The sequence below is a fragment of the Bufo bufo genome, chromosome 6 (genome assembly GCF_905171765.1).
Source record: "Bufo bufo chromosome 6, aBufBuf1.1, whole genome shotgun sequence".
Taxonomy (NCBI): domain Eukaryota; kingdom Metazoa; phylum Chordata; class Amphibia; order Anura; family Bufonidae; genus Bufo; species Bufo bufo.
The window spans coordinates 319,708,049-319,735,413 of NC_053394.1; the positions used below are offsets into that span (position 1 = coordinate 319,708,049).

At 41.5% G+C, this 27,365-nt stretch overlaps 1 protein-coding gene across 1 annotated transcript; it reads right to left on the reverse strand.

Moving 5' to 3' along the window:
* Positions 1-10,081: 10,081 nt before the first annotated feature.
* LOC121005086 (glucose-6-phosphatase-like) lies at positions 10,082-14,223 on the reverse strand. The gene is made up of 5 exons (XM_040437622.1): positions 13,911-14,223; positions 13,325-13,434; positions 12,858-12,963; positions 12,375-12,490; positions 10,082-11,367 (listed from the first exon to the last, which is right to left on the reverse strand). Exons 1-5 carry the CDS (start codon positions 14,150-14,152, stop codon positions 10,856-10,858), a joined length of 1,086 nt encoding a protein of 361 aa, XP_040293556.1. The 5' UTR covers positions 14,153-14,223; the 3' UTR covers positions 10,082-10,855.
* Positions 14,224-27,365: the final 13,142 nt, after the last annotated feature.

The following is a 27,365-nucleotide window of genomic DNA, read 5'->3' on the forward strand; positions in this document are numbered from 1 at the left end:
CAAACAAAGATTTCACCACTTGATTTTCCAACATATCTTCTCACTTTGGCCATGGACTGCCTTCTTCCTAATCAATGATTACCATGCTGTTCCGCTTTGTCTTGATATGGCCTTGTTTTTGTAGTCCTGCTTATGTGCTTTGGCTCAGGATGGAACTTTGAGATTAAACACCAAATGCTACTTTCTTGAAGGAAAATGCTTCCTTGAATCTTTCTACTTGTATGCTCATAGAGCTAAACATCTGATTCCACTGGGTGCAAGGAGAACCAAAGTATGCCTTACCAAATGGCCACTAAAATCACTAAGTGCGCACAGCTTAAAGTGATCCTGGAAAAAAACTAAAAGTGGTCCCATGATGTAAGCAGGTCTAAACCGACAGAAGGTGGGGAAACACCATTAGCAGAAAATAATGCTCCAGCAGCACAAAATACCTCTCCAGAAGCTGCCCTTCTGTAGTGGCCAGTGCCAGCTCTCAGGTCCCGTCCTCCTACTCCAGTTGCCTCAGGTTGGCAATATAGCTGAATTAAGGAGGGCATCTGCAGCTGCCGGCCAGGTACATAGGTTCATTGGCCCACTTGGAAGTTTGGGGTCCTGAGCTTGAATGTGAATATCACCAATGGTGACATGTGCACGGATTTTGTATTTTCTCCCTGTGTTTGCGTGGGTTCCCAGTACTCCTGTTTTCTCCCATAAACCCAAAATGTACTATTCAGTTTGGAACCTACATTATGAGCCCCAACATACACAATCGTAGCTGTATGTTTTGTGGAATATGTTGGCGCTATATAAATGAATCAAATATGTAAAAACGACATGCCTAATAACCACATTGCAAAACTGGAGCAAAAGCTGTTAAAATATATGAGGTTTTGCCTCATGGTTTTTGGTCATGATGCACGTGACTATAGCTAGTGAACTCAGCCTTAAAGGGGCATTTGCATCAACATTTTTATAACATATGAAAAGCCTATATGTGAATATTCTATGTCATTCTTTTACAAAAGATGGGTGAATGGTTTTCTGGATATACTTATTTGAAATCACTCCATGTATTCTACTTCCCGTCCTGCCTTTTTAACTTCATCTTTGTTTGGTCTTCTAGCATGGCAAACAGTCTCATTTAACTCTCTAAAGGCCCCTTTACATTGCACAATTTAGAAGTTGATTGCCGTGAAGGAAACGTACCTTCCTGGCAATCACCTTCTCGTCAGTGAAGAAGATCGCTGCATTTACATGCAGTGATCTCCTCCACAGTATGGGGTGAAGTGATCGTTAATGCCATCGCTTGTCCCCATACAGAATCATTGTTTGCCGGCAGCAGAGTGTTGTTTAGGAGACCGTACAAATGATCATTTTACCAGATGCCCCCTATTAGTGCCCCCAGTAATAGTAATGCCTCCATTAGTGCACCCAGAATAAATAATGCCCCCATTAGTGCACCCCGGAATTAATAATGCCCCCATTAGTGCCCCCAGTAATAGTAATGCTTCCATTAGTACCCCCAGAATTAATAATGCCTCCATTAGCGCACCCAGAATTTATAAAGCCCTCATTAGCTCCCCCCATAATTAATAATGTCCTCATTGGCACCCCCAGAATTAATAATTCCCTCACTAGTGCCCCCCAGAATTAATAATGCCCTCATTAGCGCCCCCCAGAATTAATAATGCCCTCATTAGCACCCTCCAGAAATAATAATGCCCTCATTAGCGTGCCCAGAATTAAAAATGCCCTAATTAGCGCCCCCCAGAATTAATACTGCCACCATTAGTGCCTCCAGTAATAGTAATGCCCCCATTAGTCCCCCCAGAATTATTTTTCAAAAAAGAACTCATCTTCTCCATTTGATCACTCATCTGTGAACACTCCCTGTTCACTGGAAGCTCAGAACAAGACCTGTGCTCCAACGTGATGACATTTTGCAGGTCCTGTCCTGCACATCCAGTCCGCAGCGAGTGTTCACAGCGGCGCGATCAAATGGATGAGGTGAGTTGTTATTTTTTTTTTATTCTTAACACAAGTGGGGAAGGGGCAGGAGTTAAAGGCTGTACTAATGAGTGCTCCACAATGGAAGCACTCATTAGTAACAGTCCATATTGGAAAATACCAGCAATTATTATTGCTAGTAGAAAAAAATTATCGTTACCGGCAGGGGCACTAAATCACCGGCTTGGACGGTGAGATACCAGCCGGATGGCAACCCTAGTTATACCTAGGTGCTTTTTGTACCTAGCAATGGTAGAAGTACAGTAATAGCAAAACTATAAAACTTCAAGAAAGGAGAAAAACAGAGGGGCTTATAAGCAAAAAGAGGGAAGAGAGAGGAGCAAGGGTGGGCATCACAATCTCTTATCCAGGCTCCAAAATCCGCAGGCGTAGACATCTTGGTAGGTAATAGTGGCTGTCCCACCTGGAGTCCGAAAGATTCCCCTTGGCTCTGATGTGAGGCTTGACAGATATCCTCATTCTGTAATGGCTACCGCTGCACACAATAGCTGAAGCTTGCTTTTGTGTCTCCAGGTATGGCACTCATAGCCGGAAATTTAGGCCGGGGATCTGTAGGTCTGGCTAGGCCGCACTTGTACCTCAGGCTAGAGTGGAGCAATTCTCCTCCAAAAGGTCTTCGCCAGATGCTGCAGAGGTAGGACATTCTTGCCTATGCAGTATAGGGCTGGAATGGTCAGAGTGAGCAGAAGAAGTGTCCTCACCACTCGTCAGCTAGTCACTCCCCCCATAATTTGCTGCCTCTTTAAAAACACCTGAATCTAGGATAACACCATAGAGTAAATGCAGAACCACCATAGAGTAAAAGAATAAGACCATCATATAGTCTCCAATATTACCACTATACCATGAATAAGCAATGCTACTGTACTGTAACTCAATAATACCATGATACGCAGTGCTATGGACAGTGAGTGCGTAACTACTGCATCAAACAACTGGTTTGACTTTGGAGTAGACCTAAGGACGTTATCCTGGCTGTCCCCTGGTATTCAGCCTTTAACCCCTATACAGGGATCTGGGCTTCACTGCAGGGGAGTCAGCAGGTGTGGTTGACAGCTGACCCACTGGTGTCATTGAAAGCCTAAAACAAAGTAATCCCTGGTTTACCTGAATAATCTATGAAAAAGATCATGAAGGTAGTGTAAAGCAGTGCCAATATGTTCAGAGTATAGGAATATAGGAAGTGACTTCTTTAACATGTATAGCAAGGAAGGGAATGTTTAGGCCATAGTATACCATAGCTGCTGGAAGGCAAATTCTCAGTAGTGCTGCACCGACATAATTATATGAGTAATACTGTGTTTCTAAAATTAGCCATGTATGTTGTATTAATGTTGGCCAAACCTGCTAATATTGGTGGGACCAGCCAACTATAATCTAATGTGTAAAATATAAGAAGAACTGGATCGCACATCCTCAATACTATGCTTTTATCTAATAACTGCTTCTCAGCATAATTAACATCGCTTCTCAGCGCAATTGAACATATACCTACCCCTATGCTACATGATGTACATGAGGCACTAGTATACAATTTGATCAAAAAGCATAGGCCCACTCACAGCGACAAGGTTGCCTCTTTGAATGGGACCCTATTCTAAATTAAAATTCAGCGAAGCGTCCAAATAGAATTTTTGAAAACATTGCTCTTCTCTAAAATCTGCTATTTAACCTTGTAACCCCGCAGGAAGCACGCGCCCCTGGAAGCATTAATTACAGGAAGCGGCAGGAACACAGGCAGCGTGGAGGGAGGACGTCTCTGTCAGGCACGCACCTGCCACATCTGGTGGAGACAGCAGCACGCATGCGAAGCAGGAGATGCTGGGGATATGACAGGTAAGACAACGGGAGGTATGGCAGAAGGCCCAGGCCTAACAATGACATCTGTGAGGGAGACAAAATGGATGCCTCCTTCCTCTTCTGCTCTAAGTTTACTGGCTATTTGGGCTTTAGAATAAAGACTGGAGTTTTGAGGCAGATCAGTTGCTAGGGACATGTTGCTTGAATTGCCCTTTAAATGGATAGAAGTTAGCACTCTTTCGCCCTACCATATTATGGCTCCATTCAACTTCCATGTAGAGTTCTGTGGGACCCACCTATATCTCTCTATTAGAGATGAGCGAATTTCTCAAAATTACGAATTACGTTAAAAAACTGCTATTTCCTGGTTGCTAGAAGCCTTTATAGTGGTGTAAAACACTGTGCCTTGTAGTAACATGCATAGGGAGTCTGCTTTGGTAGTGAAATAATACTGTGAGTCTTTATGACATGCAGATGACAGGCGTCGCTCTTAGAATCACTGCACACTTCACTTATTAGGGCAGTCACGGGGCCAAAACTGACCAAATAACTCAAGTATGAACTCAACCTTACAAGTCGATGTTAGTGCAAAGAATAAGCGCACTCCTTTTACACCGTCGCCAGCTGATTCCACATAGATGTTATCAGAACCTGTTCTATTAAACACTTATACAAGTTGAGCCCCCCCCCGACAGAGTGGAGAGCGTGTCAGCTGATTAATTTGCCCTTCCTCTGATCCGTCAGAACAATAACCCACAAAAAACGTATTCTGTCTGTGGAGCATACGCCTTCACTCGGTCAGCATTTGCTCAATAATCCATCAGTATTGGATCCAAAACAGAGATGAAACGTGAATGGAATATTTGCATGTCTTCTGTGTTTTGTGCCCACTCCTGCTTTTGGCTACAAAATCATAAGCCAATTCTGATGGGACCATACAGGCCTTACAGCTGCTACACAGACAGGATCCGTTGTGAGTCTCATTTTTCCTTTCTTCTGACAGATCAGAAGAAGGGTCAAACAAATGATGATGTCAGCCAGGCCGAAATGCAAAATAGTGGCCAGTCATGAAGTGGGGTGGGTGGGAACAGCATGTGGCGACCACAGAGTGGCCCAATGACAGGGTCTGGAGGTTGCGGCAGCATCAGGAGGCCACAGAGTCTGGAGGTGGTGGCAGCATGAGGAGACCACACCAGCAGCAGTAGCAGTATCAGGAGAAGGCCACCGAGTGGCACAATGACAGAGTCTGTAGTTTGCAGCCGTATGAGCAGGCCACCAAATGGCACAATGACAGAGTGTGGAGGTGGCAGCAGTATGAGGAAGCCACAGAGTGGCACAATGACAGAGCCTGGAGGTGGCGGCAGCAGCAGAAGCAGCAGCAGCATCAGGAGAAGCCCACCGAGTGGCACAATGACAGAGTCTGGAGGTGGCGGCAGCAGCAGCATCAGTAGGAGGCCAGAGAGTGGCACAATGACAGAGTGCGGAGGTGGCGGCGGCAGCAGCATCAGGAGGAGGCCACAAGGTGGCACAATAACCGAGTGTAGAGGTTGTGGCAGCATCAGGAGACCACAGAGTGGCAAAGTGACATAGTGTGGAGGTGGCGGCAGAATCAGGAGGCCACAGCATGAGGAGGCCACAGAGTGGCATGACGACCAGAGATTGCGGAGGTAGCAGCAGCATGAGTGGGCCACAGAGTGGCACGACGCCAAGAGATCGTGGAGGTGGCAGCAGCATGAGGAGACCACAGAGTGGCCGCTTCGTCTATTCATTTATAAAGAATATGGGACAGAACAGAAGGTTAAAATTTCTCAAGTTTATAAAGTGTTGCTTAAAACACAATTTAATAATACACGTTCTCCGGCACAAAAGGCTTGGCAAATGGATTGTCTGTTAATTTCCCTTGAAGATTGGGATAATATATTTGCGAATTTAAGTTTACTTTCCGATAATTTTAATCAAGTTTTAGTTCAATTTAATATTCAATATTTAATAAATTTTATAATAAAAATTAATTGTTGCCTAAGACAGGAGAGAATCCACCAGTTTTCAGTTTATTCAACGACGTGGTTACGATGGAGAAAGTATTCCAAAAAGCAATTTCTCTCCACCTGGAGACGAATCCTGTCAAGTTTGATGCGAGTGCGGTATCGGCTGCTCATCGACCCAGATACTTCTGGGGGAAACTGCCTGGCATGAACAGGCCTCTAGTAGCTACAGAAGAGAAAATGTCAAGATAGCTTTGAGCCCGGAAGAGCATATAACCACAGCGCTGACCGCTAAATAAATTTAGATTTTCAATCAAAATACTTCAATAAAGATTTTACCACATATAACCGCAGCACTGACAGCTGAATAAATTTTGTTTTTCGACTGACATTCTTCAATAAAGATTTTACCACAAATAACTGCATCGCTGACCGCTGAATAAAATTTGTTTTTCAACTGAAACACGTCACTAAAGGTTTTGCCACATATAACTGCAACAGTGAACGCTGAATATATTTAGTTTTTCTATCGAAATACGTCACTAAATGTTTTATCACATATAATTGCAAAAGTGAACGCTGAATATATTTTGTTTTTGTACTGAAATAATAACTGCAGAAGTGACATGCGTATATATGAAAAAATACACCAGTAAAGTGCGTATATTTTTTTCCTTTTTGTACTGAAATAGGACACTGAACACTTTCCCAACACATAAGTGCAGAAGTGAAATGCGTATATATTTTTCCTTTTTTTACTGAAATAGGCCACAAAACTCTTTTTCCAGAAATAAGTGCACCAGTGAAGTGCGTATATTTTTTTCTTTCTGTACTGAAATAGGCCACTAAACACTTTCAACACATATAACTGCAGAAGTGAACTGAGAATATATTTTTCTTTTTGTACTGAAATAGGCCAGTAAACGCTTTTAGAAGAAATAAGTGCACCAGTGAAGCGCGTATATATTTTTCTTTCTGTACTGAAATAGGCCACTAAACGCTTTCAACACATATAACTGCAGAAGTGAGCTGAGAATATATTTTTCTTTTTGTACTGAAATAGGCCACTAAATGCTTTCAAGACATATAACCGCTGCCGACGTATACTGAGAATATATTTTTCTTATTGCACTGAAATAGGCCACTAAAAGCTTTCAACACATATAACCGCCGCCGACGTGAACTGAGAATGTATTTTTCTTTTTGTACTGAAATAGGCCACTAAACGCTTTCAACACAAATAACCGCCGAAGTGAACTGAGAATATATTTTTCTTTTTGTACTGAAATACAAAATAACACAATTAGCTGCCACACTGACTGACTGCTACCGCCGCTACTTCTGTGAAGTGCGTATATATTTTTCTTTCTGTACTGAAATAGGGCACTAAACCCTTTTACCACAAATAAATGCATCAGTGAAGTGCATATATTTTTTTCTTTATATAATGAAATAGGCCACTAAATGCTTTTGCCACAAATAAGTGCACCAGTGAAGTGCGTATATTTTTTCTTTCTGTACTGAAATAGGCCACTAAACGCTTTTGCCACAAATAAGTGCACCAGTGAAGTGCATATATTTTTTTCTTTCTATAATGAAATAGGCCACTAAACCCTTTTGCCACAAATAACTGCAACAGTGAAGTGTGTATATTTTTTCTTTCTGTACTGAAATAGGCCACTAAACGCTTTCAACAGATAGAACTGCAGAAGTGAACTGAGAATATATTTTTCTTTTTGTACTGAAATAGGCCAGTAAACGCTTTTAGCAGAAATAAGTGCAGAAGTGAACTGCATATATATTTTTCTTGTTTGAAAAGATATAAGTCACTAAAGGCTTTTTAACATAGCACTTGCACCCCAAGAACAAATTTCTGGAATGACAGAGCTGTATAATGGCTATTTGGATCCCCAAATAATCTTTCCTTGCACTTGTAAATCATTTTTCTAGCACTGTCCCTAGCGCCTTCTGACATCTCTCCCTGCACTAAGATGTTGTGAAATGATTCCTCCCTATCCTTTCCCTGCACTTGTAAATCGCTTTTCTGGCACTGTTCCTAGCGCTTTCTGACATCTCTCCCTGCACTAAGATGCTGTGAAAAGATTCCTCCCTATTCTTTCCATGCACTTATAAATTGTTTTTTCAGGGTATTTTTTCACAATGAGGTTTTTTCCAATTGCTGTCCCTAGTGCCTTCTCACATCTGTCCCTGCACTCAGAACGCTAGAAAATGTCTGACTCTAAGATGACCGCCGTATTTATAGGGCTGTGACATCACATGGCTGGCTGGCTGCTCATTGGCTGCATGCATGGAATTATGGGTCAGCCCGCCTTCCCAGAGTTCCTTGCCCCATGTCCTCACACGTGTAGCCGCCATTTTAGGAAAAATTGCGATTCGTTACCACGAAGCGCAAGGAAATTCGCATTCTTTGCTAATCAAATTTTTCCTGAAATTCGGATCGAATTCCGCTTCGTCTGATTAGATTCACTCATCTCTACTCCCTATGCTTCCACTTTTATGATGGGACATATAGGGGGATATTTATCAAAAATGGTGTAAAGAAAAAGTGGCTTAGTGTCCCATAGCAACCAATCAGATTGATCCTTTCATATTCCAAAGGAACGCTGAAAAATGAAAGCTGGAATCTGATTGGTTGCTATGGGCAGCTAAGCCAGTTTTCCTTTACAGCAGTTTTCTGTTGGATTCTTCAAGAATCAAAAAGACATATATTGTGCCGTGTTTGATGTATTACAGAAGTCTTTACCACTAGGGAAAAATAGCTCTCTGATACAATACTGTATGAAGGCACCATACAGTGTCATATGGAGCCAAGGAACTCTTTTTATTTGAGGCTAATTGGCCCTGGAAAAAAGGGTAAAAGTGGCCCCATGTTGTAGGCAGGGCCAAACTGGCAGAAGACGGGGTCAACAAACCATTAGGCATGGTTCACACTGCACATTCACACATCATGCCTCCAAACTTTTGAAAAGCAATGGCATGCTTAGCACAATCACAATTTTTTATTACATTAAGGGCTCATGTGTTTTGCGGTCCACAAATTTCAGATCCATAAGACACAGAACTCTGATGTGTGCATGCTGCCATTTTCTTTTTCACTTTAATAGAACTGTCCTATCCTTGTCCGCAAAATGGACAAAAATTGGACATGTTCTATCTTTTTTTCATTGAAATGAATGGGTCTGCATCAGAAACTTATGGTCGTGTGCATGAGGCCTATCTATACATGCCTAATCCAGTCCCTTTAGTGTCCCCACACAGTAGTTATTCCCTCTTAATTACCCCAGATGGTAATTATTCCACCTTAGTTATGCCTCCTTAGTACCGCCTTCACAGTAGTTATGCCCCTTTCTGCGTCTATACAGTAGTTATGCCCCGACAAACTAGTTGTGCCCCTTTGTGCCCTCACACAGTAATTTCCCCTTAGTACCTCACACAGTAGTTATGCCACCTTAGTGCCACATTCATAGTTGTTATGCTCCCTTTGTGCCCCCACAGAGTAGTCATACTCCTTTGTGCCTTCACACATTAGTTTTGCCCCCTTAGTGAACCCTAATAAATAAGTCTGTTGTGACTACTATCCGGCCGCCAAGGGACATAAGAGCAGCCTGGCGGCCTATTAGGAGCATGGTTGGCTGCTTGATAATAATATTGCAGCAGGGCTGCCCGTGGTCCAGAGCCTTCACTGCTATATACATCGCAGAAGATGGCAGTAGATGGTGGCCCTGCTGCAATGTCACATGCCACAATGTGGGAAATGGAGGGCATGACTCACAACACATTGGAGGCAATTGGCCCATCAGCAATTCTGCTGGTATGGTACATTGCCAATCACCCCTGTCTTTTATTGTGGTATAGCTTCTGTGTCTAAGGGTTTTCTAGGTGTTGGAGACCTTAGCAACCAGTCAGAAATCTCCAAAACCCAGGCTTCGGTTGTTTAGCTTTAAAATGGATTGGTTGTGCCTTTCACAGAGAATGAACCATTAGTAGCACTTACCTATCTTTACCATCTTTATTTTGTGAAAATGGAAGAAATGTAAGGAACTGTCTAAAAGAAAGACTATCATTGTCTCCCAAAGCAACCAATCACAGCACAGCTTTTATTTCTTAAAGTGCCCTTTCATAGTGAAAATTGTGCTGTGATTGGTTGTTATGGGCAACAAAGACAGATTTTTTTTTAGACAGTTTTCATAAATCTGCCCCATTCTGTGCAATTCCTATAACCATATGGCACATATTTATTTCTCATAAATTCAAGTAATGGAAGAAAATAATGTGTATTTTTTTTTTTATTAAAAACTTTACACAGTTAACAATGTCTGTTGTGGTTAAAATAACCAAATAACATCAGGTGCTAATCTGTTAATAAATATATAATAATAAAGATACTAACTATAAAAAAGACACATTTTAACCATTTAGAGTATTACATCTCTGACTGCCTGTATATTAATATTGGGTTACAAAATCCTTAGCTTGCTTATTATTTTCAGACCCAAAGTACCATTACGTCCAGGTACATCTTTTAGTTGGAAGCCAAGGACTGGAGTTGTAGATTTAGAACAGCTCGATAGATAATTATTGTAACTCCTTCAATGGATGTGCCATAAAAGTCTGTTTTCTTGAAAAGGATTGTGGGAATATAATCTGAAAAGTCATTCCAAATTCGAAAAGAAGCTAAATTGTAGAAAATGTATAATATATTATATAATATATTATGAAATATTCAATGACTTCTTTACTACTATTTGAATTTGATGCTCCAAGGGTTTCTCAACATGTCCAAGCCACTTATGGGTGACTTTAAAATCCTCTTACAACATCAACATGATGGTGATGGTCACAATACTTTCTGTTAACAGTGACATTCCTAAGCAATAGAGTCTCTGCTTTTCATAGAATCATATTCTTTAAAAAACATTAGTGCTCATAATGGAAGACAGCATGACAATGTCTGTTAGAGTCTTCTGTGCGTAGCAATGGCTTATATTTTGTCAATTTAAAAAAATATGCAATTTATAAAAAAACAAAACAAAAAAAACCCCCTAGAGAATCTTTTTACTTTGTTGGTGAAGAAGCTGAGAAACACAATAAGGGATAATTCCTACGGCAGCCAGGGGCACAGCAGCACTTTTGCAGAATGAAAGGGCATAAAAAAGCATCTCCACTTTAGTGGGTGGCTTAAAAGAGTCAAAGAGATGTAGAACAAAAAGGGAAGCTATGATACAGCAAATTCGGAAGGTGAACTGGCTTCCTTGCTTGCCATGACAGCTGTCTTGGTAAAGTTTAGAGTTGAGAGCCAGCCCTAAGCCGAAGAAGATGCCCAAATTTCTAAGGAGACCAGCAAAAGGAGTGGTGTCGATATGGATCCATTCAGGTCTTTCACACCATTTCTTAGCCTTCTCCACTGTCCACAGGAGGTCCACACCCATAGCCTTAAGAATGAGGTAGAATCCCAAAGCGAATGAAAACAGGAAAAGGGTGGTAAGGATGTATTTCTTGAGACTGGACTTGTAGATAGATTGTGTGTGATGGAATGCTTCTGCCACTAGCATGCCTGTTTAGAAGGAGGAACATAGTCATGATTAGATCTCAGTAGTAATTCTCATACACAAATAACAGGAAACACCTTACTAGAGCTGAAAAAAGTGTCATGTATTTTTTCATATACACAGATGTGTAGACCAGGTTTTGCAGTTTTGTTTGGTCACACGCATCACTTAAGTTTTCCTTATCTACTCTGTATCTGCTAGACCTTGCACAGGAATATGCTCAATGTATATGCTCCCCATATGCTTTACAAAACATAGTATGTGTGAGGGACCACTTTATCTAGAGCACCTACACAAATAATTTTGTCTTTTGTACGTCTTTGTTGGGATGCCATTGCTAAACATATGTTTTTAATGTTACAGAAATAAAATGAACCACAACCCATTCAAGCTTATGCCAACAAATGTAATGTAAGGGCGTAAAACATAATTTCGGTAGCTTGCATTTTTCTGTTCCAACTGTGATTGTGCTAAATAGGTAATCACAGGGCATCGGGGGGGGGGGGGGGGGGGGGGTCAACCATAACTGAAAGGGGCTACATGGCTACATTCCTCTTTCATGGGTCAACATGTAAAAAATCCATAGAGTTAAAGGAGTTATCACAATAGCTGATAAATGTATAATCATGGGGTCCAACCACTGGGACCCCTACCCATCACTAGAACGGTGGTTCCAAACCCCCTGTTCTGAAGGCATTTGAATGGAGCAGTGGACACAGATGTGTCTGCATGACCACCTCTTTATTTAATTGCCTCTGAAACAGGGGACCTTGGGGCCCCTAATCTAATGACTGTTGCTTTCCCAGGGGTCGAACCCTCATGATCATATACTTATCACCTATCCTGTGGATAATTGACAAATATAGTTGGAAAACACCTTTAAATCTAAACATGTAGTCAGCTGTTTCTTGATAAAGGTGAATGAAACGTAAGGCTTCAAAAAACATAACTACGCCCACTCCTAATTCATGTCACATAAATGAATATGCATAGAGGTATTCACATTACACACCTGAAATGACACCAGCTACAACCTGGTGTGGGAAATGTGCAGCCAAAAAGATTCTAGATAAGCAGACACAGACTTGGACAGCCCAAAAGACACTCCAAAGTGCTCCACGCAGACACCTAAAAAAGAAGAATGACAATATAGATATTAAATCACAATATGTTGGCTTAGCCCTAAATACTACAATTTATACTGTAGTATAAAATGATCATGATCACAAAGAGATCTGGAAAAAAAAAAGTAGCTAGTAACTGTAGGAGAACTTTATCGCTGATCTGGTCGAAGAACAAGAGCATGGGGAAACATTAAAATTTAGGGCAATCCTTTTGCTAAGTGAACTTGGCATTAATATTGGGATCAAGATAAAGTTGTATTAAGTCACTGCAGTATCACGAAGTGTGTTATTAAAAAGGGCCTGCTGACAACTCTACAGTTTGCTTCATATGATTTATGATGAGATGGTCTTAAGTGTATCTAAATACTTACCAGCTCTTAAACATGGATTCCTTTTTCTTTAACATGATTGTAAGGATGGCTGTGACCATGACGTAATAAATTCCAGCAGACCCCATAGCATGGCCTGAAGGACTTCCTGAAACGTTAGAAGTGGAAAGAAGCATGAGTAAACCAAGTAAGGCATAATTCCATTTACTAAATTGTCTATATCTAGAAGATATAGAAAGAGCCTATGTGAAGAAGTAGTAGAAGCAGGCCTAAAATACTAAGGGACTTTGCACTTTGCTTATCACCCTGTTTTTTTCACAGTTTTTGTATTCCTCAAGCTACTTAAAAACTGTTAAACTGTTTTGAGTGTAAGGGAGAGAAGGGTAATTTCCTAGTTCTCCGAGTAATATGATCTGAGTGCTTTTTAATTATGGTACATGTTATCTAGTAAGATGAAGAATGGACAATGGAAGAGATGTGTCATAATAATAGCTTTTTTTTTTTTTTACCTGGGCCAGTCTCACATGTCACGGGAAACTGTTCAATGACTGGAGCTGTTGTATTTCCATAGTAATCTGTGTCATGAACCCACCAATATGGTCTTTGGCCAAAAAGAATCCTGGAAAATAAAAAGAGTTGAGTAAGTTCAAAGTAAAAATATTTTGGTAGTAATGTTTTATGCAAGAATATTAGAGGCACAAGACTTTTTGTATTGGGTCTAAAATATTGGTTCTCTACCGGTAGGAAACTCACAACACTAACAATTACTGGGTTTGGTGTGTTATGTCTTTACATATTTAGCTTGAAGAGGTGCCAAGGGCCTAAGACATTTTTGGATCCTTTTAATTTATACTATGTGCACAGTTTCATACCACAAGTTTTCCAATAATGGCTTAAAGAATTATGCCAATTATTCTAAATTTCAAAATGGAACAACCCAGTGGGTCAAATTGTCAATTTGTTTTTAATGGACGAACTTTCAGCTAATCACTATTACCACTGGTATGATATACTCCCGACTAAGAAAAGGAGACAGAACACAGCAACTTGCTTTGCTACTATTTAATACTATATTACATATTGTGATATACTCACCACTTGAAGACAAGGTTGAGCCAGTCCCCGATCACTGCCACCCAGATGAGTTTGATGCCCACTGACTCACAAAGGTGGAACCAGATGGGGAAAAAAATGAAGAAAGTATTTCTTAGATCAGCAGCAAAGGAGATGAACATGAACCAGTCTTGGTTACTCTTGTAGTTCATCTGGAGGTATTGGACCATTTGGACTCCAGAGTGGTGAAGACCATCCATCCCGTTCTCCATTATTGAGTTCATTGGTTCTCTACACTAGAGGACTGTCTATTTCAGACTGTCTGTATCTCTGTGTGAACTGTGTGGCATTCTGTGCCTTCAGAAATATTTATACTGTCCCAGGCCTCCTGTTTACCGCTGAAAAACCTGCTTTATGACCTTTGGACCCATAGAAAAAAAAATTACTTCGTCAAAAGAAAAAAAAAAAACTCCTGTCGATCAAAGGTAATGTCACAAACATGTTTGGTACAGTGTAAGTGAAAAACAGCTCAATAAGCCAGTGTTGTGTTCCAGAGACTTATTGCTCAACCCTGACCCTCTGGAACCTTTTAGGATATTGGAGGGGTTATTACGATATTGCTTATTCAATCAGACATCAATGGTACAAGTCTCTTCTGATAACCATGACTATTCTGAGAATTTGCTATTACACTGTAGAACATCTTCTTATTTATTACATTCACATTATATGATTTGAGCTAATTCTTTCAAGAATTACTTTTTATACAGAGCTATGCCATAATTTTATCTCAACTCACTATTATTTTATTTCTATATTTTATTTTATTTCATTTTTTATATTCTAGAAGTGTTGACACCTGCTTTTCGTGGGTGGTACTGACACTTTTGATGGCAAGAAAAGAGTGCATGAAGTAATTTTTTTTCTAAATGAGGACACCTTTATGAAATTCCATGATAAAAAGCCACCTCTTCAGACAAGCTTACAACCAGTGACCCTGCTGCCTCTATCCCGCCATAATCAACTTTACTCTCTCCTACTGTGTCCTTCTCCCATACAATGTAGATTGTAAACCCTAACGGGCAGGACCCTCTCCCCTTCTGTACCAGTTTGTAACTCGTCGTGAACACGCTTAGTGCAATTGTCTGTATTATGTATGTATACCCCTTTTGATATGTACAGCGCTATGGAATGAATGGCGCTTTAATAATAAATAATAATTATAATAGGTCAGTGGAATCCATCAGACACCATTTGTACCTGTCGAACAATAAATCCAGCACAGCATCATGGCTTCTTCAGTACATACAGTGATATCACAGTACGGGAAAATTATGTAATAATAGTGGTATAATGTATACAGTGAGGTATTTATAATGGAAAAATGAAGGCAGTGATTCAATGTGGAAAATGCACACAGTGATGTCACAGTACAGGAGTAATGTACACAGTGGTCTTACAGTATAGTGATAAAAAAAAGCGAAGTCACAGTACAGATTTAATGAGCACAGTGATGTCACAGAACCAAGATAATGACCACTGTGATGTCAAAGTATAGGGAATGGATAATAAACACAGTGATGTCAAAGTACAGGGATTCTGATTTATAGATTTATTAAAAGTACATAAAAATGGAAATATAAGCACAGTGCTATGCGTTTTTAGAGTGGACCACTCTCCTCCTCAGGCACATACAACAGACAGATGCCTTGGGATTAAATAGGAGTAAACAGGAAGTGACATAATTCCAATCAACAGGTGAATAATTCAAATTTGACATGATCGATGGTTTCATTCAGTCCAAATGGTACTAAAGTATTCAGTTTAAAAATCCAAAAGGACTTACGATTTATGAATGTGTGGAATCTATGATTAATTGATTAATTAATTTGTTTCAAAGTAACCAATTGAAGAACTGAAATTCCTTTATAATGGACTGATAAAAAGTGTACGTAAGAGAGAGAGACCTAATTTAGTTTTCTTGTCTTACTTTCAGTTGAATGTTTCTTTGGAGGTCTTTCTGGTTCATATGATGTTGAATCAACATGTTGAAATAAAATTGCTAAAGGTGTCTGTTTTTGCTAAAGCCATAAAAATAACTAAGCTAGCCTCACATCTGCAAGTAGTTAATCAGAGAAAAGCAGATGAGACATTTCTAGTTGCAAGGCCTTTGGGGGAACCCCTGGGTAGATACTATTTTATGGAGACCAGTTTATATACCTCACGAACATTGTAGGCTAGACAATGCTCCTCTGGATTTCTGGGTAAAATATATGCAAATTATCATGTCTGCTTGCATCAGATAGGTTTAGGAAAGCTAATTTAAATATCTTTCCCGGAAACCCAGAGGGACATGGTCTGGTCTACAATACTGCGCACATGTACTCGACATACCAGGCACATTACCTGAACTATATTACTGTGCACACGTACTTGGGTACTATGGACTGTCCATAATGAAAAAGAGTTCCCCTTAGACAATGTATATACAGTCAGGTCCATAAATATTGGGACATTGACACAATTCTAACATTTTAGGCTCTATAGACCACCACAATGGATTTGAAAGGAAACAAACAAGATGTGCTTTAACTGCAGACTGTCAGCTTTAATTTGAGGGTATTTACATTCAATTCAGGTGAACGATATAGGAACTACAACAGTTTGCTTATGTGCCTCCCACTTGTTAAGGAACCAAAAGTAATGGGACAGAATAATTATCATAAATCAAACTTTCACTTTTTAATACTTGGTTGCAAATCCTTTGCAGTCAATTACAGCCTGAAGTCTGGAACGCACACGCTGGGTTTCATCCCTGTTGATGCTCTGCCAGGCCTCTGCTGCAACTGTCTTCAGTTCCTGCTTGTTCTTGGGGCATTTTCCATTCAGTTTTGTCTTCAGCAAGTGAAATGCATGCTCAATCAGATTCAGGTCAGGTGATTGACTTGGCCATTGCATAACATTCCACTTCTTTCCTTTAAAAAACTCTTTGGTTGCTTTTGCAGTATGCTTTGGATCATTGTCCATCTGCACTGTGAAGCGCCGTCCAATGAGTTCTGAAGCATTTGGCTGAATATGAGCAGATAATATTGCCCGAAACACTTCAGAATTCATCCTGCTGCTTTTGTCAGCAGTCACATCATCAATAAATACAAGAGAACCAGTTCCATTGGCAGTCATACATGCCCACTCCATGACACTACCACCACCATGCTTCACTGATGAGGTGGTATGCTTAGGATCATGAGCAGTTCCTTTCCTTCTCCATACTCTTCTCTTCCCATCACTCTGGTACAAGTTGATCTTGGTCTCAACTGTCCATAGGATGTTGTTCCAGAACTGTGAAGGCTTTTTTAGATGTCATTTGGCAAACTCTAATCTGGCCTTCCTGTTTTTGAGGCTCACCAATGGTTTACATCTTGTGGTGAACCCTCTGTATTCACTCTGGTGAAGTCTTCTCTTGATTGTTGAATTTGACACACATACACCTACCTCCTGTAGAGTGTTCTTGATCTGGCCACCTATTGTGAAGGGTGTTTTCTTCACCAGGGAAAGAATTCTTCGGTCATCCACCACAGTTGTTTTCCGTGGTCTTCCGGTTCTTTTGGTGTTGCTGAGCTCACCGGTGCGTTCCTTCTTTTTAAGTATGTTCCAAACAGTTGTTTTCGGCACGCCTAATGTTTTTGCTATCTCTCTGATGGGTTTGTTTTGTTTTTTCAGCCTAATGATGGCTTGCTTCACTGTAAGTGACAGCTCTTTGGATCTCATCTTGAGAGTTGACAGCAACAGATTTCAAATGCAAATAGCAGACTTGAAATAAACTCTGGACCTTTTATCTTCTCATTGTAATTGGGATAATGAGGGAATAACACACACCTGGCCATGGAACAGCTGGGAAGCCAATTGTCCCATTACTTTTGGTCCCTTAACAAGTGGGAGGCACATATGCAAACTGTTGTAATTCCTACACCGTTCAGCTGATTTGGATGTAAATACCCTCAAATTAAACCAGATAGTCTGCGGTTAAAGCACATATTGTTAGTTTCATTTTAAATCCATTGTGGTGGTCTATAGAGCCAAAAATGTTAGAATTGCATTGATGTCCCAATATTTATGGACCTGGCTGTATATTGTTGAGAAACACACATTTTCTCTCTCTCCCAAAACGAATCACAAAAGATTTGTGTTCGACTGAATCCGAACCATTTTGCTCATTCTTACACAGAGATGTCAATCGATGTAAAATTTAGAATGGGGACATATTCAGTTTTCTATGCCACCTTGCATACATTGCACGACTAACTGCACCTTTTGAGTGGAAGTGGGCCCTATAGCAGCTGATATGTCTGTGACCATGGTAGTTATGCACATGCCTGTTATGTCTCACCCCCTCAGATCCTGCATTAAACATTTTAGTTTTGCCCAGACTGTTCTTTTAAAGCAGGGGTGCACAACCTTTTCCAGCTGGGGGCCACATTGTCATACTGAAAGAATCCCAAGAGCCGAAAATAAAAGTTAAAGGGTTATTACCAACTGAAATACTGTATGGCGTATTGTGCATACAGTATATACTATAAATGTCTAGTTACAACTCCAGGATTCCCATCTAATGGGAGAATACATGAAAAATGCATGTGAGCAGCCACAAGACATAGACATACATGTCTGTTACCAGATAGTTGAGGGCCGCAGGTTGTGCACCCCTGTTTTAAAGTGATGTTACCATTAAAAAAGGTTGTCACATATTAACATACACTCCATGTATTCTGCTTCCTGTCTTGGCTCTTTAACTTCCTGTTTGTTTAGATTTTTTAGTACAGCACAGTCTTGCTTAAAGGGACACTGACAGGCCAAAACAGCATATATAGTTAGATATATCACATTACAGGTCTTATACAGTCTTTTAAAAGCATATAACTATCCCCCCTGTCCACCTTATAAAGAGCGAAATATAAAGTTTTATAACCTGCTTCTCCTGTCAGCAATCTGCCCAAGGGGCGGCGTTTCATGTGAAAATGCGCCCAGCCAGCCTTCCCAACTGCCGTTCTTAAGCCCCGCCCAGCTCATCATTATTCACTTTGCTGGGCGGCGGCTAGAACTCTCCCCAGTCCCGATCCTGCGCCTGCGCAATTCAATCCTCCGGGCATCGTTCATGCCCAATCTTCTGCGCCTGCGCCCCGCCGTGCCGTCGGACGCACTATAATTAACCCCTTATATGATGTGAGTGAGCAGCGCTCTGAAGCGCTGCTCTGAACAGTGCATGGCTGAGGCTGCAGCTGCCTCGAAGACGCAGGCTGGTGTGTGTACGCAGGCGCGATCTAACGGCACGGCGGGGCGCAGGCGCAGAAGATTGGGCATGAACGATGCCCGGAGGATTGAATTGCGCAGGCGCAGGATCGGGACTGGGGAGAGTTATAGCCGCCGCCCAGCGAAGTGAATAATGATGAGCTGGGCGGGGCTTAAGAACAGCAGTTGGGAAGGCTGGCTGGGCGCATTTTCACATGAAACGCCGCCCCTTGGGCAGATTGCTGACAGGAGAAGCAGGTTATAAAACTTTATATTTCGCTCTTTCTAAGGTGGACAGGGGGGATAGTTATATGCTTTTAAAAGACTGTATAAGACCTGTAATGTGATATATCTAACTATATATGCTGTTTTGGCCTGTCAGTGTCCCTTTAACTCTCTCAGTGAGACCATCACTGCGACCAGAGAGAACCTGCCTGTAATGACTCTGTTAGAGCATCACATATTACACTGATAAGTACAATGCTTTTATCTAGGCCTATCAAGAGAAAATAAAGATTTGTCATTATGTTATCCTAATTCTACTACTATTATAAAGAGGATTAATCTTTATGCAACATTTTCTCCTCGTAGCAGTAAATTGACAATTGATAACCTATTGATTACCGCTGCTGAAAGACAGTATGTACTTTTCAATGGTACTGCCAAAATGAATAAGAAAAACAGTCTATTGTGATTCTAAAGGATCCCGCCACCCCCCCACCCCCTTTCTGACACAAGTGTCCCTTTAAATGAGTAAAACACTTATCTAAATAGGCATGTCGTGACATTTTTTAAGTGACATTAGGAATTTAACTAGGGCAGCATTTTGATATGAAGACATCTTTATGGCACACAGTAAAACTATACTTTGTGATTACAACACAAAGTAATTTGTCTTTTCTGGCTCAAAGTTTCTGTAACAAGAGAATAAAGCTGATTTACCTTGTGTGGGCTCAATGAAACTTTGAAATACAATAGAAACATTGTATTGTAAGTAATTTTCCATTGAAAAAAGTAATGATGATACAGAGGCAATCATTGTAATTATTAACATATTGTACATACAGTAAGGAGCCATATGCAAGAAAATTTCTATATTGGCCAATTATGATTTACATTGATAATAATTATGCACATGGCTGTCTTAAGGGGGGTTCCCAGGATTTCCCTATGGATGACCTATCCTTAGGATAAGTCATCAATATTATACTGGCGGTGTATGATTCCTGGTAAACCCGCCAATCAGCTGTTCCCACTAGCTGTGGTGCCGGAACCAGCAGCAGAACTACACAGCTCCATCTTCTAGTGGCCATGCCTGGTTACTGTAGCTCTGTTCTCATTTACTAATCTGATATTCATGAGCTAGCTCAAGGAAAGGTCGTTAATAGCTACTGTTTGTCCTGGAAACCCCCTTTAAAGTTACAAGTCCATTGAATTGATAGCAAACTCTGTTGTGATTATCAGGAAGGAAGTGTTAGCTGATGGATCAGATCTGTTTTTGTTGTTTTTTTACTCTTCATGCCAGTTTAAGACCAGTGGACCAATTCTCCACTACCTTGAGTCTGGCACATGTTCCTGCCAACCTGTAGCAAAAGTGATGGGTCCAACCAGGACAAGACATGTGATCTCCAAGAGCCCCATAGAATCTACATTGTCTTCCCCTGTAATATACACTCACCTAAAGAATTATTAGGAACACCATACTAATACGGTGTTGGACCCCCTTTTGCCTTCAGAAATGCCTTAATTCTACGTGTCATTGATTCAACAAGGTGCTGATAGCATTCTTTAGAAATGTTGGCCCATATTGATAGGATAGCATCATGCAGTTGATGGAGATTTGAGGGATGCACATCCAGGTCACGAAGCTCCCGTTCCACCACATCCCAAAGATGCTCTATTGGGTTGAGATCTGGTGACTGTGAGGGCCATTTTAGTACAGTGAACTCATTGTCATGTTCAAGAAACCAATTTGAAATGATTCGATCTTTGTGACATGGTGCATTATCCTGCTGGAAGTAGCAATCAGAGGATGGATACATGTTCTCATTCTGTTTACGCCAAATTCGGACTCTACCATTTGAATGTCTCAACAGAAATCGAGACTCATCAGACCAGGCAACATTTTTCTAGTCTTCAACAGTCCAATTTTGGTGAGTTCATGCAAATTGTAGCCTCTTTTTCCTATTTGTAGTGGAGATGAGTGGTACCCGGTGGGGTCTTCTGCTGTTGTAGCCCATCCGCCTCAAGGTTGTGCGTGTTGTGGCTTCACAAATGCTTTGCTGCATACCTCGGTTGTAACGAGTGGTTATTTCAGTCAACGTTGCTCTTCTATCAGCTTGAATCAGTTGGCCCATTCTCCTCTGACCTCTAGCATCCACAAGGCATTTTTGCCCACAGGACTGCCGCATACTGGATGTTTTTCCCTTTTCACACCATTCTTTGTAAACCCTAGAAATGGTTGTGCGTGAGAATCCCAGTAACTGAGCAGATTGTGAAATACTCAGACCGGCCCATCTGGCACCAACAACCATGCCACGGTCAAAATTGCTTAAATCACCTTTCTTTCCCATTCTGACATTCAGTTTGGAGTTCAGGAGATTGTCTTGACCAGGACCACCCCCCTAAATGCATTGAAGCAACTGCCATGTGATTGGTTGACTAGATAATTGCATTAATGAGAAATAGAACAGGTGTTCCTAATAATTCTTTAGGTGAGTGTATATACCATTGATTGGACTTATACCGTACATTTGTTCAATATCCATGGTAATTATCAAGTGCCTTTGGTTGTCTGTGCAAAAAAAAATTGGCAGTCATCTTCTTGATTCTACTGCTTCTCATGCACTAAGCTCCACAATTTGGTGCCCCTATCCCCCAGGAATAATTGATGGTTTGGATGAACCAAATCTGCATAATATTTATTTGCTGGCCTGATTTATACTTTTTTACTGTATTCCTTTGTTGCAGTTACATGGACACTCTGATATATTTTAATACATACCACATTAGAAGATAGTAATTTCACCTAGACGAAAAGGTCTCTTCCTGCAAAGTCACAAATATCACAGTATATGCTTATAAGGTGTTATGTAATGAATCTGTTAAACATTCTGACAAACTTGGTATTGTAGAATAATGAATCATGTTTTACTCATTTGTATTCCAGTTGTGCTCTGGGTATCAGCTCATTTCCAGATATCAAGGCTTTCTATTGCCAATATTCATCACCCTAATTGACCAAAAACCTAATGGCTGAAGGCCCAAAAACTGACACAGCATAAAGGATCTACAATGTGAAACAGAGGCTTATCTTCTCAGCGCAGCATATTTTAATCTACAAGTTGTCCTGCCAATTGTAGTCATGACATTTGTAATCTGGAAGAAGTTCATTCAAATTACTGCTAGAGGCAGATTCCTCTGAAAAATGTGGGACATTAAACCTTATATATCAGATTTTCAATTTTCACTTACCACAAATGTTTACTTTTGGCATCAATAACTTCTGTATCTGAACGCCAAAGAGACAGCAGATGGAATATGTTATACATTATCAGTATCTGGAGACATGAGGCCCCGGGGTTGACTAAAAAGGTTTAGTGGCCCTAATGTTACCCTGCCCCAAACTATTTTTAGCTTTAGAAAGTGGACAAGCTAAAATCAGAAAACCAACTGGAGTACTGGATTTTTAAGACAAAGTTAATGCTGGAAGGATAGACCAAGAAGCATGTGGCTTCCAGGAAGCCACAGTAGATTACAGACAAGAGCTGAATAGCTTTCACATAAGCTATTCTATGTAAGTAGTGATCAATAGGGTAAATTTACTAATGTGATTGTGCCTATATCTTGTCACTAAATGGACCACAATTTTGTACCTAATAGTGCTTCAAGTTTTAGACCTAGTTATTAGTTCCCAGCTTAACCTCCTAACAGTCACGGTAAAATTGGAAAAAAAAACTCTCAAAAATTTCACTTTTTTATTGTAGATTTTTAATGTGTGTCTGCAGTAAATCTTGTTGGCGCACAACTCAGGGGACACTATTGCATTTTTAACCCCTTAGTGACATCATTTATTTTAGCCTTAAGGACCAAGGAAGATATCACTGATAAAAATCAGGATGCTGTGAATGCAGCTGAATGTGAAAGTAAAAGCAGATTTTACCTGCGATTATTCCCGACTCGATTTCTAACAGTGATTTCTTCTCTGTTGCTTGGGATAATGCTGTCATTTTGGTCTTGTATGAAAGCCTAGAATGTCAGCTGTCAAACAAGTTGCATGTTTCTAGCTGCTACCATTCAGGAGATATCATCTAAAGCAGCCCTCCCCCCTCCATTTTCTGCCCGAGCCCAGAACAGTTATCTACTTTTCCCACTGCTGGAGCTGGACTCGGGGAAAACAGTTAGGTGGTAAGGGCCAAGGCTTAAGATGCAACAATGTTCACCAATTTTGGAACAAAATGTTTGTGCATGTCAGCCAACTAATAGTTAGGGTACAGTAAGGCAAAAGTGTCCAGCCATCCACCAAATGCATTATACAGTGTGAGCTGCCCCATTCTTATACCATTTCACCAAAAATGTTACCAGTTAAAACTAGATAAATACACATATACCTTTTTTCTAATCTCATTACAGATTGTTTATTCTCTTTCCTGAACACGATTATGGTAGCTGCCATCTTGCCTGACCTATTCTTAAAGGGGTTATCCGATTCCTGAAATGTCCCCCCCCCATATGCCCGGGCCCCTCACACACAATATACTTTCCTTGCTCCCCGGTACCCACGTCGCTTCAGGTCCAAGTGGATGGGAAAATACGGAGTTGGGGAGGAGCAGCCAATAGCAACCCGCGACAGGGATGAGCCTCCCTAGCGTCACCCCCGATGCTAGGGAGGCTCGTCCCCATCGCCGCCTGCCATTGGCTGCCCCATGACACAGAATGTTTTCATCCGCTCACGGGGAGCAGCGGCCGTATGTGGACCAGGAGCCACGCGGGTGTTGGGGAGCAAGGTAAGTATATTGTGTGTGAGGGACCTGGGCGAATGGTGCAGCTTTTCAGGGGTCGGATAACCCCTTTATCAGCATTTAGAAAGCATTAAGAAAATTGCTTTACAGCAGCCCCATGGTCCATAGACACAATGGTCAGAAGGGGACTCTATTGAGTTCTATGGGAGAGTTTTCTAGGCATGCTCTGTGACCTGTGCAGAGGTCATTGTACAAGGAAAGAATAGATCTTCTTTGACAATCACCTATTGTGAATGGTGGATCCTGTCTTATCTGTCATTGTAATCCTGCCTATAATTATATCACCTCTGTGTACAGATAAGCAGCTAACTGTAGTAAAGAGATCTGTACAGACCAAGAAGTGGCTCCTATTATTAGGCTTAGTGGCCAGTGTGAAAACTGCATGATTTTTTTTGTTTGTTTAAATATCGATATTGAAATGGAAAATTAAACATAACATCACCAAATATTCTCTAAGCATATGTTAAACATAAAAACATGATTTAAACAATAGGTCATTTTCTGGTGACACATTTCCTTTAAGACCTCTTGACTCCTTCTCATTACTGGATTGGAGTATACAAGTCCTATAGACAACTTTTTGGGGGGCTTCCTCCGTCTTTACTCCAAGTATTGGGTGGTTCTGGATTTAAATCAGTTTCAGAACAATAGCCTGTGACCTTTCAATATTTCATCTCACAATCCCCGTTCATCTCACAACATGAGGGCCTTTCTCTTCTTTTAAGAACAAAAAGGGCAAGGAGATAGATACAATATTTTTCCCACTCATTTCTAATGTAGGTACAGGAGACACCCTGCAATGATTGATAGGTAAGGGCATGTAGCCATTCCGAGATGTCCCACCCCAACATCCAGAGTTTGGTACAGCCACAGGGAAATGCTCTATGCACTGTCTGTATCTTTAGAGTAATGAATTACTTAGATTAGAAAATATCTATTAAAATTATCCCTTCTATTTTCCCAACTGTAGACCTGGTGTGATATAGAATAAAACCTATGATACTTGTATTTCTGTTTTCATGTGATTCCAGTCCTGCTACCAGTAAACTTGTTTTGTCCACTATGCAAAGAGATAAGTCCCAAGAAAGAGAACCATATCGGCAGCAAATAACGTCATGTCCAGTTTTCCCCACATGCGTTATATGCTTCATAGGGTAAAGTTCAACCCTCTGCTCCTGTTTTCATTGTGCTGTCCAGTGTTTTCTTTATAGATAGGACAAAATATGTGTTGGGGCAAATAAATATCAGGGTAGTAGCATAGTTTCACTGTAAGGTCCTTATAGACTATTGTGGGTCTATCGATCTGTGCCAATACTGATTGCTAATATCTTGGTAAACTCAGCATATTTTATTGTGTTAATGTCAACTTTGTATAAAGAGATGAGTGAATTTCCTGAAATTTGTTTTGAGTACCATTCTAAGTCGGTCATCAGATTCGATTTGATCCTATTAGAAAGTCTATCTATCTATCTATCTATCTATCTATCTACCTCAGTGGCGTACTAATGGGGGCGGTCCGCCCCAGGTGCCGGCTCTCAGGGGGGTGCCAAAAGCAATAAGCGATTCCATCAATACAGATGGAAGCGCTCATTGCTGGAGCGCTGGGAGCTGTGGTCCTGTCCCTCACCGCTCTGCTCCCTGCACTCCTCCCCTCCTTCAGGCCGGTGGCGCTCTGAATGGTGAAGCAGTAAGACTTCTCCCTGCTCCACCATTCAGCCTGCAGGCACAGATCGCGCTGCCGGCCAGTGTGGGCGGAGCTTGCAGTCCAGAAATCTGCATATGCTCCGCCCACAAAGTGCTGCAGAGCGATCTGTGCCTGCAAGGAAGAGAAGTATGTGAGCTTCAGGAGCGGGACAAGGTGAGTAGTTACTGTGTTTTTAATTTTTTTTACAAAGGCCTTTATTACTATGGAGGGGGCACAGAGGACTTTATTACTATGGAGGCAGCACAGAGAGCATTACTACTATGGAGGGGGCACAGAGGGCATTACTAATGTGAAGGGGGCACAATGGGCATTTCTACTATGGAGGGGGCACAGAGTACTTTTGTAACGGGGCGCCGAAGGCGCACTCGGTCTCCCATCAGCCGCAGACCTGATGCTTAGCTTCGGGAGCGAGGATCTGTGTTTGACCTTGTTCCCAGGGTGGCTTTGCTAGCTGGGAGGCTCCCTGCTCCTAGGTCTGCCTTGAGTGCTGAGCTGATCACTCGGTGCTCGACTTGTCTGTCTGTCGGTCATGTGACGGTGGCCACGTCACATGACCCTCACTCCCCACTATAAATACAGGCGGCCTGCTGGCTACAGGTTGCCTGTGATTTTAGTCTCTTAGGCTGTGTGTATTGTTAGCTACTCTATTGATTGACCTTTGGAATTTGACCTTGACCGTTTCCTGACCTCCCTTTGCCTGCTCCCTTCGTTTTAACATTACATCTCGGATTCTGACCTCGGCTCGTTCTCGGATTTACCACCTGCCTCTTCCCTTTGTATTGACTGACCTCGGCTAGCTGACCCGCCTTTGTCTTCTCCTTCACAGGGTACCTCTCTCTTGTCCACTTCCTTGTCCATTTGTCTGCCTGCATCTCGCGTACCGTTCTCAGCCTAGCTGTCCGGTACCCTCTCTGTTCCTTCCTCCCCTACCCGGCACTTATGGAGGTTAGGGACCGCCGCACAGTTGCGCCCCGTCACCTAGGGCGGGTGGTGCAAGTAGGCAGGAACAGGGTTGAGGGTGGCAGTCTAGGGGGTGCACTTCCTTCTACCTTCCCTTCCCGTGACAACTTTATTACTTTGGAGGGGGCACAGAGAGCATTACTACTATGGAGGGGGCACAGAGGGAATTACTAATGTGAAGGGGGCACAATGGGCATTTCTACTATGGAGGGGGCACAGAGCCAGAGGGCATTACTACAATGAAGGGGGCACAGAGGGCATTATTACTGTAAAGGGGGCACAATGGGGATTCCTACTATCGAGGGGGCACAGAGGGCATTACTAGCACATTGGGCATTACTACTATTAAAGGGGCACAATGTGCATTATTACTATAAAGAGGGCACAATGGGGATTATTACTATGAAGGGGACACAATGGGGATAAATACTGTGAAGGGGGCACAATAAGGATTATTACTATGAAGGGGGCACAAAGAGGGCATTACAACTGTGAAAGGGGCACAGAGAGGGCATAACTACTGTG

Excerpts from the sequence above, each read along its gene's own strand:
- LOC121005086 (XM_040437622.1), bottom strand. The coding sequence starts at position 14,152 with ATGAACTCAATAATGGAGAACGGGATGGATGGTCTTCACCACTCTGGA. Across the intron at positions 12,964-13,324 it reads GACATGTGAGACTGGCCCAG|GAAGTCCTTCAGGCCATGCT; the intron begins GTAAAAAAAAAA and ends CTAACGTTTCAG. Across the intron at positions 12,491-12,857 it reads GAATCCATGTTTAAGAGCTG|GTGTCTGCGTGGAGCACTTT; the intron begins GTAAGTATTTAG and ends CTTCTTTTTTAG.